The sequence below is a fragment of the Balaenoptera musculus genome, chromosome 5 (assembly GCF_009873245.2).
Source record: "Balaenoptera musculus isolate JJ_BM4_2016_0621 chromosome 5, mBalMus1.pri.v3, whole genome shotgun sequence".
NCBI lineage: Eukaryota > Metazoa > Chordata > Mammalia > Artiodactyla > Balaenopteridae > Balaenoptera > Balaenoptera musculus.
In genome coordinates, this window is record NC_045789.1 from 138,599,093 (window position 1) to 138,613,337 (window position 14,245).

General features: G+C 43.3%; 1 protein-coding gene across 6 annotated transcripts in view; it reads right to left on the reverse strand.

The window, feature by feature from the left end:
- Window positions 1–14,245, reverse strand: part of GRK4 (G protein-coupled receptor kinase 4) — an 86,162-nt gene that overhangs the window by 49,964 nt on the left and 21,953 nt on the right. For all 6 annotated transcript variants that reach the window (XM_036852132.1, XM_036852133.1, XM_036852135.1 and 3 more), the window contains exons 2-3: window positions 6,147–6,242; window positions 1,651–1,763 (exon numbers count right to left, since the gene is read on the reverse strand). In XM_036852132.1, coding sequence (XP_036708027.1) covers window positions 1,651–1,763; window positions 6,147–6,242 — 209 coding nt within the window. The remainder of the gene's footprint in view (window positions 1–1,650; window positions 1,764–6,146; window positions 6,243–14,245) is intronic.

A 14,245-nucleotide genomic window follows, 5' to 3' on the forward strand; every position in this document is an offset into this window, starting at 1 on the left:
GAAGGAACTCTGCCTGAGGACAGCAGCTTCACCCCATTTCCGCAGAGCTCCATCCTGCCCTTCCTGATGGTCTGTCCTGCAGATCTCCAACTTCCCTAGCCAGAGCTCACAGTCATGTAAGCTAGTTCCTTGCAGTAAATTTCTCAATATGTATCTCTTACTGCCTTCATTTCTTTCATTGGCCCCTGACTGATACAGACACTATTAATTCATTCAACAAACACTAAGCAGGGAACAGGGCACACAACCATGTCAGGGGTCATGAGGGGGAAATGGATAAGATGCCCTCTCTCCGCTCAAGAAGTTCAAAGAACCTGCCATCACCCACTACAAGTAGAGTCGGAGCAGTGAGTGCTGCACAATGGCAGGGGCAGGCGTGATGTATTCACCCACACGGCTATCATCAGAAAGCAAAACCTGCTGGCCCACTCAACGGGCCAAGCACCTAGTAACTAACAGGTATGACAATATCAGAAGAGTTGGCTGTGCACCTGAAACTAACACAACACTGTAAATCAACTACAGTCCAATATAAAATAAAAATTAAAAAAAAAAAAGATTGAACCTAAAAGAGAGTTTTAACAAGGCAGTTTAGCCATTTTAGAATAAAGAAGAATTGTAGGTCCCTAAATTCTTAAAATACAGCAGCTTGGCAACTAGAACCCACACATGAAGACATATCGACATTCTAGTCTCAAACTCAGTAGGCAGCCCTACTACCTCTGGGTCCACTTTGAAACAGGACTGCCCCCTTTCCCAGCCCTGCCTTATCCCATCAAGGTACCAGGAAGGAGAGGCCTGGGGAGCTCCACGGGGTAGGAAGCAAACAACAAAACCGGCAAGAGCCTCAAACGGTTTTCTGAAAAAATACATTACAAATACATATTTTTAAAAAGCTATGTCAGGAAAAAAAATGAGTAAAAACTCCAGGATATAGGATAGTACTCTGCATACAATAAGGAGTCAATACATATTTGCTGATGTGACTAGGACAGGCTAAAGCAGAGAGAGGAAGTGTCACAATCTTGGTACAAATAACTAAAAGTAAGAGAGCTTTTCTATTAAATTCTACCAATCTTCTGTTAAGCTGCTTCTGAATTTCATAGTTTTGAAAGTTCTAGGCTTGCCAGTGGTATCTCTAAAGTTTCAGAAACACAAAATTTCTTTACCTAAAAGGAAATCACAGTAAATACCAAGCTGGATACACAGGAATGTGGGAAAACTTATAAATCATAGTCAGTTCCATTGGCTGTGACCACGCTTCTTGCACGAGCTTTCTTCCCTCCGTGTGCTTCTGGGTTAAAGGGTTTTAAGTACAGTGTTGCTAGGGGAAGGCAGGAAGGGGGCCTTTCAGGCAGCGGTACAAGCACACCGTCTTAATCAGCCCTTCAACCTTCTTACAAGTAAAAGCAGCATGTTTCAAAGTTATGTAGCAAATACCTTTGATTCTCCAATACTTGACATGCAATCTATATGAACTACCACTTTACCCACTTTATCCAAACCAAGATAACATGACACACCAAGACAACGAGTTTATCGACTCTTACCTCACTGCCAACGTCTAACTAACTTAGAGAGCTCTCATCTTAGTCTTTAATTTTCCAAAGCACAAGATTGGGTGGTTCAACACTGAGATAAATTACTTACCACTGCATCCAGGAATTCAATGCACCTCTTTAGATCATGCTTTGTATTACAGAACTGCCTGAAGAGAAGTCTTCCAATTGGCTGCTTGTCACAAAGACTGCTATACTCCTTCTCTGGGTGAAGAGGGACAAGAAACAAACAAATGTAAGTTTTTCTGAACCTTACTGCTTTCACCTGATACGATAAAAGTAAAAAGCAGTAATTGCAGTTTTATCTTTGAAACCAGTATTTTGTTTACTAATTGACACTGGGTTATCATGAATATTTAAAATCGAAGTGCCAAAGGCAGCTGGAAGAAAAGGGGGGGGAAGGGGATGGTATTCCCTGGGGAAATGAGGAGCACGAAAGAGGGCTGGGTCTGCCCTTCCACTGCTCCATCCACTCTGTGTGTTTGGCACGAATTACATGCATGTGAAATACACTACAGGAATGCACTAAATTAGATTTTTTTTTAATTAGATTTTTTAAAACTCTTTTTCATTTTGATACCTTTCTATTCTTTTACAAGTTACAAATATTATATATGCTTAATGATTTTTTAACTGTTTTTTTTTAAATTTTCTCTTTGGTGGGATAATCTGTTGCATACCTTACTTTACCCCAAACACTGATACTGTTTTGAGATCAAGGCACTAATATTTGGTCAAAGTGTCACGAGGGATATAAAGCAAAATCTTATGTTCAAAATAGGTTCATTAAAACTTAGCAAAGACTATACTTTCAGGGATCATTTGATTCACTTTGTTGTACAGCAGAAACTAACACAACATTGTAAAGCAGTTATACGCCAATAAAGATGTTAAAAAAAAAAAAAGAAAGAAACTTCAGCAAGAAAATCAGTTGCTCTTTTAGCAGTGCCTCTGAAGTAGAGCATAATTATGTCCAAGTACTCCTAAAGTAGCTCTAAAGCTGAAGAATTAAATGAAATTCATGAAAAGAAAGAAAGCCATAACAATATCCTCAGCTAAAGGGTTTATTAATGCCAAGTATATGTAGGAATTAAATCCTGTTTTGGGTCACTGGAGTTTGCACATGGAAAATACAGGCAAGGATATAAACACTTTGGTTGCCAATGCACAACTGCTTGATTCAACAAATATCAGCACCGGTTTTGCAAAAATTCTACAACCCACTTTGTCCAATTTTGCTACCACATTTTACTTTGGGGATACTCACTAACTACGTTTAAGAAACAAAAGACACAAGGCAGTCCAAAAGTGATGTTTTTAACAAGTTGAGAGTTTTTAACTCTTTCCTCCCGAACTCAAAGGTTCAGAAATGTTCCTGGTTTCCACTGAGGTAGCACACGGAGCATAGGTCTGCCAACCTTCTTACCCAGCTTCCTACTGAAAGGAACAAGGACAAAGTCACAACAAAAAGAATGAAACGTGATCTGGAAAAAGAATACAGGGCACCCTCAAGAGTGAGAAATTTGAGGATCACCTGGAAGAAAGAAAGCCTATGGGGCTGGATTGTTAAAGGAACCACCAGCTGAAGCTGCAGAGATAAGCAGGTCCGCCCAGGTGTCTGGGTCCCAGCAGCCCCTCCCAGGCCTGGGCACAATTGCCGACCAAGGGACTTCTTCAGGCTGAAGCCACTTGGCAGAAAGTTGGGACCCCAGGAGGGAGGCAGAGCACAGCTGAAGAACTACACACTCTGCTGGCAAAGTGGAGCCACGCTGTCTGTGGCCGCTGGAACGCAGGCCCTGTCTGGACGTCACCCCGCTGACGCACCCGCCTTCCAGAACACCATTCAAGAGAGGGGTACAACCACAGAGGAAGGCAGGCCGCCACCGCACAAAGAAAAACAGCCCTTAACATAAACCTGAATAAATAATCGCATGTCTCTAGATACAGGGGAAAAGCAGCAGGTAAAAACTAAAACCAAAACCAACTAACCAAGTAAACAAACAAAAAAAGCCAGCAGAAAAACTGACCCAGGAGAAAAGATAATTCAGGCAACAGAAAATTTACCTTTTAAAACCCTAATTAGTATCCTCTAGACTAGAGACTGAAGGGACTGCTAGAACATAAAGCATGAAAAAAGCAGTCACAAAACAAGAGTGTGGGCTTAGAAATTAAATAAAAATATGATTAATGACAAAACACTGTGGGATGGGCTGGATAGTACTTTGCATGTGCATAAAAGCATGGATGTTTATCTGGATAATAAGGAAATCTCCTACAATGAATGGCAGGAACTTCCCTGGTGGCGCCGTGGTTAAGAATCCGCCTGCCAATGCAGGGGACACGGGTTTGAGCCCTGGTCCGGGAAGATCCCACATGCTGAGGAGCAGCTAAGCCCATGCACCACAACTACTGAGCCTGCACTCTAGAGCCCGCGAGCCAGAACTACTGAGCCCGCATGCCACAACTACCGAAGCCCGTGCACCTAGAGCCCATGCTCTGCAACAAGAGAAGCCACCGCAATGAGAAGCCCGCGAACCGCAACGAAGGGTAGCCCCCGCTCGCCACAACTAGAGAAAGCCCACACACAGCAACGAAGACCCAACGCAGCCAAAAATAAATTTTTAAAAATAAATAAATAAATAAAATAAAAATTTAAAAAGACTGATCAGATTTTCAAAAAGCCTTGGTGTCAGACTAAGGAGTTTCTCTCTCTCCTAGAAGGAACAGATAAAAATAATAACTACACGTAATATTTTTCACCTCTTACTGCGTGCCACTATGATTGTAAGCCCTTTCCGCGTATTATTTCATTTGAACTTCACAATAATACTTACAAGTTGGGCATTGTGAGGACAGCTGAGACCCTATGGGACCTGCTCACTTCTGAGGGCCGTCTGGATCCGGGGCCGTGGAGGAGAAGGGGGCAGCGGGGCTGGGACAGGGGGACGGGGCAGGGGACCAGCCAGCAGGAGAGCAGCTGCTGCCAGAGGGAGGTGGCGAGTGTTGGAAGGAGAGGCCAGCTTCCGGTGACAAGTGCATCTCAGAAGGCGACTCATTCCAATTCTGAGTCCCCTCGTGGTGAGGAGACGGCAGCAGGAGGGAGCCTACATTCTTAAAATGGTCATTTTGGTTATGTGTATTTTACCACAATTTAAAAAACATTTGTATGTCAATCACTGTAGTCACTTTATTCATAACAGACAAAAAATGAAAATAACTCAATGTCCATGAAATGATGAATGGATAAATAAAGTGTGATATGTCTATACAATGGAATATTATTTGCCAACAAAAAGGAATTAAGTTCTGATTCATGCTACAGCATGCATGAACTTTGAAAAGATTATGTTAAGTGAAAAGAAGCCAGTCACAAGAGATCACGTAGTGTATGATTCCCATTTATACGAAATGTCCAGAATAGGCAAGTCCACAGAGACAGAAGTAAATTCGTGGTTGCCTGTAGCTAGAGGTGGGGAGGGAATGGGGAGTGGCTACCAATGGGTATGGGGTTTCTTTTGGGTGATGATAATGTTGTAAATTGAAAAACTGATTGTGATAATGGTCACACAACTCTGAGAATGTATTAAAAACCATTGAATTGTACACTTTAAATAGGTGAATTGTATGACATGTTAATTATATCTCAATAAAACTGCTATTTTTAAAACATAATGAGGAAAAAAATGTAATGACATTAAAAGGGCTGGATAGGTCTTTGGGGAAAATATATTCCCACTTTATACTATCTGAAATTAATTTTGATAGTTAAAATATTTAAACTTTCTTAAAAAGGAACTATAAAAGTACTAAAGAAAAGATAGATTTTTTTAAAAAATTATCTTAGGGAGTAAAGGTGTCCTCCCTAAGTACAACATAAAGCTCAGAGACTAAGAAGAAAAATATTGATATAGTTGCCTATATAAAAAAAAATTAAAACTGCCATATTGAAAAATACAATTATGATTGCCCTTAGACATGACTCTACTTGTGACTTCTTGTGCTCATGTCAGGACCTGTAGCTAACTCTCATTCTTTACACTGCAGAGTATTCCATGACCCTGCCATACCTTATTTTTTATCTGACTATTCCTTTCCTGAAGTTCTCACCAGTAATTCCTGTCCATGCACATAGAGAACTGTCTGGAAGGAGACTGAGAAACAGTTACCAGTGTTCACTTCTAGAGAGGATGATTGCTACATTTCCCTTCTGTTCTACCTAGAACAATGGGTATGTATCACTTTTTTTTTGGCCGTGCCCCACAGTATGTGGGATCTTAGTTCCCCGACCAGGAATCAAACCTGCAGCCCCTGCATTGGAAGCACGGAGTCTTAACCACTGGACCACCGGGGAAGTCCCAGTTCTTAAAAAAGGTTTTTAATGAAAAAGTCAATAGCCATACTTTATAACTGCACATTAGAAAACCTACAGGGTTTTTTCCTGGGAAGAATTGTGACGATATATGGAGAATCTATTAAATAGCATTTGAAGCAAATAAGGGACTAAGGAAAGACCAACATCTAACAAACGAAACAGCACAACGCCAGCCATGACCTCCGGACTCGAGCAGGTGTGGCTTCCTTACTCACCAATCGAATGTCGAAGCTCGCTGCACTGGCCGACAGGGGGCAGCTTCAGCATCTCCCTCCATTTTTTACTACGACCGCTTTTTTTGCCATATCCTCCTAAATTTGAAAAAAAACAAGGCATTTTTGTAACAATCAGAAACATCCATTTTTTAAAAAATTAATTTATTTATTCATTTTTGGCTGCCTTGGGTCTTCATCGCTGCACGCGGGCTTTCTCTAGTTGCTGAGAGCGGGGGCTACTCTTCGTTGCGGTGCACAGGCTTCTTATTGCGATGGCTTCTCTTGTTGCGGAGCACGGGCTCTAGGCGCATGGGCTCAGTAGCTGTGGCTCATGGGCTCTAGAGCACAGGCTCAGTAGTTGCGGCGCACGGGCTCAGTTGCTCCGTGGCATGTGGGATCTTCTGGACCAGGACTCGAACCCATGTCCCCTGCATTGGCAGGCGGATTCCCAACCACTGCGCCACCAGGAAAGTCCCAGAAACATCCATTTCTGACAACTTCTTCCACTAAAGTATTCTGTTTGAGTAGCTTGGGTACCTACGATGAGTGATCTGGAAGGCACCCTGATGAAGTGTGAAAATCCCACCGAGGCAATCAGTCACTGGCTCTGTCCTTTAGAAATCAGGTGACCTGGACCTTCTTAAGCAGCTCTGCTAAGCCTATATCCAAGTTTGTAAACCGGACCTAATATCACGTCATAAAGGGCTGCCTATAAATATTCGTTCAACAATTATTTATTAAGCACCCACTATATACCAAACACCTTCAAAGTGCAGGAAATACAATGGTAAAAAAAGACCATTCTAGTGAGGGAGAGAGGTTAAAAATCACTTAATGACAAGTGACAAGAAAAAAATTAGCCAATCATGTAGTGATAAACGGTGTGAAACAAAATCAAGCAAAGGCACAGGCGGAGGGTGCTGTTTGGGCTGAGGTAGGACCAGGAGAGACCCCTCTGGAGGGTCACACTTAGGCAGAGACCTGGGATGTGAGGATGTGAGCCTCGGGAAGGTCTGGGAGAAGACCGTCCCTAGCGAGGCAAGAATGGTGGGAAAAACAATTAGATGATATTTTAGAAAGAGGTTTTTAAACAACTGACCTTTAAAAAAAGTTTAACTCCGAGAAATTAGAACCTTTGGTTTTAAGCATTCTGAGGAACTGAAGTTTTACTGAATTTTATCCAAGAGAAAACATACAGTTTATTTGTTTTGGTTTGGCTTGGTTTGGTCTGGTTTGGTTTCGTGATTATTTTTTTAATTTATTTTTATTGGAGTATAGTTGCTTTACAATGTTGTGTTAGTTTCTACTGCACAGAAAAGTGAATCAGCTATTTGTATACACATATCCCCTCTTTTTTGGATTTCCTTCCTGAACTCTACTCAGAGCACTGAGTAGGGTTCCTTGTGCTGTACAGTAGGTTCTCATTAGTTATCTAAAAACATCACAGTTTTGGTTGGTGACTAAAGCCTCCAGGACTATTGGGAAGAACAGGGAAATCAGGAGGAAGGTCCTGTTTCTCGGGGAAGTGATGCGCTCCCAGTTTGGAGAGGAAGACACCAGAAGATGGGGGGCTGTTTTAGGCTCAGGAGGGAAGGCCTGGCTGCAGACAGAGATTTGACAGTGGCTGCCCAGTGGGGGCAGGTGGGAGACACGGGGCCTTCCGCCTCAGCCTTCCTTTCTGCTCCACTACTCCCCCCATTTCAACTGAGATCCTGAGCCCTGGATTTGCACCCACTCTCTGGACGTCCCAGAGCACCTCAAGGTCTGCTTCAGATTAGACTCATCACCCCCTGCAATCCAGTCCTCTTTCCACACTGAGAATCCTGCCAACAGCTACCGTCTACCAGGCGAAGGAAGCAGGAAACTGGGGCACCATCTAACTCTGTCTGCTAAGCACCGCAGTCAGTCACTCAGGAGGGGTGCGCTGCTGCGGTCCCGCGCGCAGGGCCCTGTCGGGCACCAAGCACACCGTGCAGAATCACGGAGGCCAGCCCAGCCTTCCGAGGCGCTCCTGCCCGCCCTCTCTACTGTCCTTTCATGCCAGGGCCACCACTCTCCTCCACCTCCCTTCTAACTGGCCTTCCGACCTCTTCCTCCCTTCCAGACCCTCCCCACTGCCTCTCAGGGTCACCTTCCTAACATGCAAATACAAGCTCACTTCTCCACTGCCTACAGACCTTGAAGGTGTCGCAGAGTCTGAGGATGAAGTGAGAACAGAGCGCAGCCCTGCCTGACACCATCCACAGGCACACCGTGCCCAAGCCACACCACTTACAAAATCTCCATTCGGCTCAAGCGGGACCCCCTCCAGGAAGCCCACCCTGATTGTCCGAGGGAGAGGCAAGCACTCCTTCCTTTTCCAGCCCTCTGCATCTTGAAAACATCTTCATTAAATCTCAGTGAGGGCAGGTTCTAGGTTCACAGTCTAATTCCCGGTGTAGCTCCAGCCCGCAAACAATTGAGGGGATGACTAAATGGACCTCCAGGTGCAGGGCACCAAGAGCAGCATACTGCACACAGCAGACTGAAAAAACTGGAGGCGCCGACTACAGGGAATGGGTCAGAGGTAGTGATGCCTCTCGAGGGCTGAAAGGAGGAGGAGAGTTAGGATTTTCACAGGTCCACAGTTCCCTCACCTCTCTAGGACCTTCCCACCTATGGACTCGTTCAATCGCCCCCTCGGATGTAGGAACTGCTACTAGTTAGTCCCTTTTCTCACATAAGGGACCCAAGCTAAGAGTAAATAACTTGCCACTGTCACACAGCTGGCGAGAGAAGAACCAAGACACACTCAGGCCTGCCTGACTCCAGGAATCCCGCTTAAACAGTACTGTCTATTAAGAAGCAATAAGCTGCAACCAAAGCAGGTTTTTTTTTTTTCTTTTGAAGTGCAAAAACACCTAAACTAAAGATTTGCCACGAACACGTTTAGAAATTAAGGTATGTTGGGACTTCCCTGGTGGTCCAGTGGTAAGGAATCTGCCTTCCAACGCAGGCGACGCGGGTTCGATCCCTGGTCAGGGAACTAAGATCCCACATGCAGCGGGGCAACTAAGCCCACGCGCCGCAACTACTGAGCTCACACGTGCCTCAACTAGAGAGAGAAAACCCACGCGCCACAACTAGAGAGAAGCCCATGCGCCGCAATGGAAGATCCCGTGTGCCGCAACTAAGACCCAATGCAGCCAAATAAATAAATAAATATTTTTTTAAAAAAGAAATTAAGGTATGTGTGAAATGAAAATAAGAGTAAACCAAAACTCCCAAGATGTCAGAAATGGTTATGGTGATGGCCATAATAATGAGTAGCCCTTGTTAGCGTTTACTAAAAGCCAGATACTTTTCTAGAAGTTTCACAAGTCTACTCTCACTAAATCTTCCCATCAGCGCTACAAGGCGAGTACTGTTGCTGAGCTCTTGTTATAATCCTCATTTTACAGGTGTGGAAACAAGGGCACAGATGTGTGGAATAATCTGCCCAAAGCTTTACAGCCAGTAAGCAGGGACACTGGGATTTGAACCCAAGTAACAGCCCTGGACAAATGGGGACGCCACCTTTGTCACAGCCGCTGTTTTTCCATCAATAACCAGGACTGCCAAGATAAATGCACAATGTGAGGAAGAGCTCGCCCCAGTGGCTCCTGGATATTGAGGGGCTTGTGACATGGTTTTATACCTTGAATGCCATAATTATTTTTATAACATATTTTGTGACATTACACATCATCCAACTACAATCATGAATTTAGTGTGTATTATTCCAATCCATTTGTAAATATCTGCGTGTGTGTGTGTGTGTGTGTGTGTGTGTGTGTGTGTGTATAGCCATGAACAATATCGTATTGTTTTAAAACAAGATTCTTAACCTGGGATCCACAGCAGATATCAGGGTGTCCCTGAATTCAAACTGGAAAAAAAAATCATCTTTATTTTCACAAACTTCCAACCAAAATTCATCACTTCCTTCTGCTATAAATATAGGCAAAAGTACAATCATATTAGCCGTGCCTGTGACTTCATCACCAGGAGAATTCAGATTTTCATGTCACATCATAGTTATCAGGGGTAACTCAAAATATCTTGTATCTCAAACGACTTTGAAATTACAGTATAGGTGCCAGGCCAGCAGCCAGACTGTCTACAAGCACTCATGAGACACAGTCAACCAACCCTTAGGCAGCTCTGTGCCTGGCAGTTAATCGCTCAGACTCCAAGTGGCCAGGTCCCAAGTTCTCACACGGGTGGTCTAGCTATCTACTTTACTCTCTGCAATTCCCTACAACTGTATTGAGCAACACACGGAAGTAGGTAAGTCAAAGGCCATCCCTCAGTTTACAATCCCCATTTGAGCTGATCAACAAGAGCCCTCACACTGACAGATCTTCAAAAGATGACACCTTAACTTGCCTATGTTTTACATGTATTGCCTTGTCACTTAATGCTCTAATAACAAAGCACATATTGTAACACGAATCCATTAAAAATTTTATAATTATTTTAATATAATTGGCTTCCTTTACAACTGTAGGTAATTAATTTTATTTAGATTAGGAAGCCCTATTCTAGAGGTTGTTAAATTAACAGGAATGGTGTGTTACTGCATACATCACTCTACAATTTAATATTTTTTCAAGCAACTTGGTCCATTTTGACACAACTTGCTTACTCCGTCCCAGTCTGTTCCTCCCCGACCCCCAGCCTCAGGACCTTTGCCCTCCTTGTCCCTTGGCCTGGAAAGCTCTTCCTCAGGCCTTTATTCCTGGTCATCCCACCTAAACTGTCATGCCCCACCTTATGTCCAACCCTTAGCATCTCCCTTCTCTGCTTCATTATTTCTTCTTAGCCCTTATCACTATCTACTACACAATCTATTTTACGTATCTTGTTGAGGACCTGTCTCCCCACTAGATTATAAACTCCTTGAAGAGAGGGGTTTTACCTGTGTTATTCATAACTGTACCCCCGATATCTAGATGAGTATCTGGCATAAAATAACCACTCAGTAAACATTTGTTGAATGAGTAAATGAATTTGTTTTAATAACTGTATAGCAATTTACTGTATGAACATCCACCCAATGTGAGAAAACAGTTACAAATCATGTATCTGGTAAGGGATTATTATCCAGAATATATAGAGAACTAAAGTTCTACAACAACAACAAAAGACAACCAATTCAAAAATGCGCAAAGGAGTTGAATAGACATTTATTCAAAGAAGATATATAAATGGCCAATAGGCACACGAGGAGATGCTTAACATCAATAATCATTACAGAAACGCATATCAAACGTTGTACCACCTCATACCCATGGAGAGGCTAAAATCAAAAAAAACAGAAAATAGCAAGTGTTGATGAGGATGTGGAGAAATTTGAACCCTTATGCACTATTGGTGAGAATGTAAAATGGAAAGTGTTGGTGGGAGTGGAAAACAGTACAGAGGTTCCTCAAAAAAATTAAAACTAGAACTACCATAAGATCCAGCAATTCCACTTCTAGGTATATACCCAAAAGAACAGAAAGCAGGATCTCGAAGAGATATTTGTACACTCACGTCCATAGCCGCATATTCATAATAGCTAAGATGTGGAAGCAACCCAAATGTCCATCAGCAGACGAATGGATAAGCAAAAGGAGTATATACTTAGAATTATTCATCCTTAAAAAGGAAGGAAATTCTGACACATGCTACAATATGGATAAACCTTAAGGGCATTATGCTAAGTAAAATAAGCCAGTCAAAAAAAGACAAATATTGTACAATTCCACTCATATGAGGTATTTAGAATAGTCAGAATCATAAGAGATGGAAACCAGAATGGTGGCTTCCAGGGGCTGGAAGGAGGGGAGAATGGGGAGTTATTATTAATAATGGGGACAGAGTTTCAGTTTTATAAGATGAAAAGAGTTCTGTGGACAGATGGTGGTGATGGTTGCACAACAATGTGAATGCACTTAATACCACTGAACTGTACACTTAAAATGGTTAAGATGATAAATTTTGTGTGTATTTTACCACAATAAAAATTTTTTTGAAAAAAAAAAAAAAGAGAGATCTAGTCAAACAACATAAAGTCATTTGTGGTTTAAGTACTGAAAAGGCGTCACCCAGCTCTCTACTTTATAGGCCACCAGAAGTGAAGATGACGTGAAGATGCAGCAGCCTTGGTGAGGGAGGCGTTGGCTGTGACGACTAACGCCGTAGAAAACTCTCCAAGCACAGGGCAGAACGTAACCAGAACGGCTGAAACGGCAGACCAGGCCCCAGCTTCCTCCTGTACAACGCTCCGGGGTTATCGCTCTTCCCTTCCTGCAGCCAGTGTCAGCGTTTACCTTAGCACAGTCACTGCAAAGACGCAGGAAACAATGCCTCTCAGTCCTTCCTCATCCCGTGAGAAAATCCCAGGGGTGTCTTTCAAAAGGCGAAATGAAAAGGGGGGATGAGAGAAGATACATCAGATTTCCCTCTAAGTACCTTACCTGGCACCTCGCCTCTGGCCCGTTCGTTATCACAGTACTTCCTGAGAAAGGCTATTCTGATGCAAAAGAATCGCTGTGCAATCTCAGAAGAAAGGGTGGTCTTCTTACTTGCACCCACTACACCGTGTGTGCCCTGGCACTTCTGTCCCAGGGGAAATGGAGCTGACAGACCCCCTGCTCCTTTTGCTTCTCTACGTTTACTTGCTTGTCCATAGCGGGCTTCCCTTGTTTGAGCGCCTTCACCATCTTCTGGCTCCGAAACAGCCCCTTCCCCTCATACCTCCCAACAGTAGTCCTTTTTCTTAGCGTTTCTCTAAAACGCCTGCAAAGCGGAAGGAAGAGACCAGCAAAGTCACGGCCCCGATGCTCCTGATGCATAAAAGCCAGTGAAGTGGACAAGCTCCTCCCAGGGAGGGTCACAGGCCAGAGGTGCAGGTGCTGCGGAGCCTTGGCCAGGACTCAAGGCTCTGTTTGGCGTCTGGCTTCTGGGCCAGAGCACAGGGTGACAGTAGGTCATTTCCAGCTCCACATACTGACGAGGAGGCAGCCTATATACCTGCCAGGCCGGGTCCTCCCTTTGCGTCTGAGAAAGCCTGATCACAGGATATCCGCTGAATAGAAGGAGCAGGGCTGTGACAGAAACGGAGCTGGCACAGAAGATAAGCATCTTATTTGTCATTTTCGTAGGAAAGGCCCCTAATTCAGGCTTTCACTGAGTCATACTGGCTTGATAATTCATGTGAACTCAAGTTAGTGAAATTTTGATGTACTTGATTTAATGTTGATGTACGTAAAGTCTTCGGAGAAAAAATAAAGCTGTGTATCAGTAAAAAGCTGTACGTTGTATTCATCTGGCACCTCCTGCTAGGTTATCCAATTCTAGGCTTCCTTGTCTCTGAGCTGTTGTGCAGCTTTCTGTAAATCATAGGTGATGATGGGCAGACATTCGAGCCATCTTATCTGGTAGTTTCCATGGTCTTCTATAGAAAAATCATTTTGCCTCCATTTGCAATTCAATTCCTTTACTCCATATAAATTTTAGCCCTTTTTTAAAAATATAAACTTGGTTTTTGATTTTTTTTTTTTTTTCAGCCACCGTGCAGCATGCGGGATCTTAGTTCCTCGACCAGGGATCAAACCTGTGCCCCTTGCAATGGAAGCGCAGAGTCTTAACAACTGGACCTCCAGGGAAGTTCCAAATTTTAGCCTTCTGACTTTTTCCTTTGAACGGATCATAACATCTGCTTGGTTCACTCACATATGAGGAAAATAAAACACGTGTTCACTTTATTTTTTAATTTTTGAATTTAATTTTTTTATACAGCAGGTTCTCATTAGTCATCCATTCTATACACATCGGCGTATACATTTCAATCCCAATTTCCCAATTCATCACACCACCACCCTCACCCCCCGCTGCTTTCCCCCCATGGTGCCCATACATTTGTTCTCTACTTCTGTGTCTCAATTTCTGCCCTGCAAACTGGTTCATCTGTACCATTTTTCTAGGTTCCACATATATGCGTTAATATACGATATTTGTTTTTCTCTTTCTGACTTACTCCACTCTGTACGACAGTCTCCAGATGCATCCACGTCTCTACAAATGACCCAATT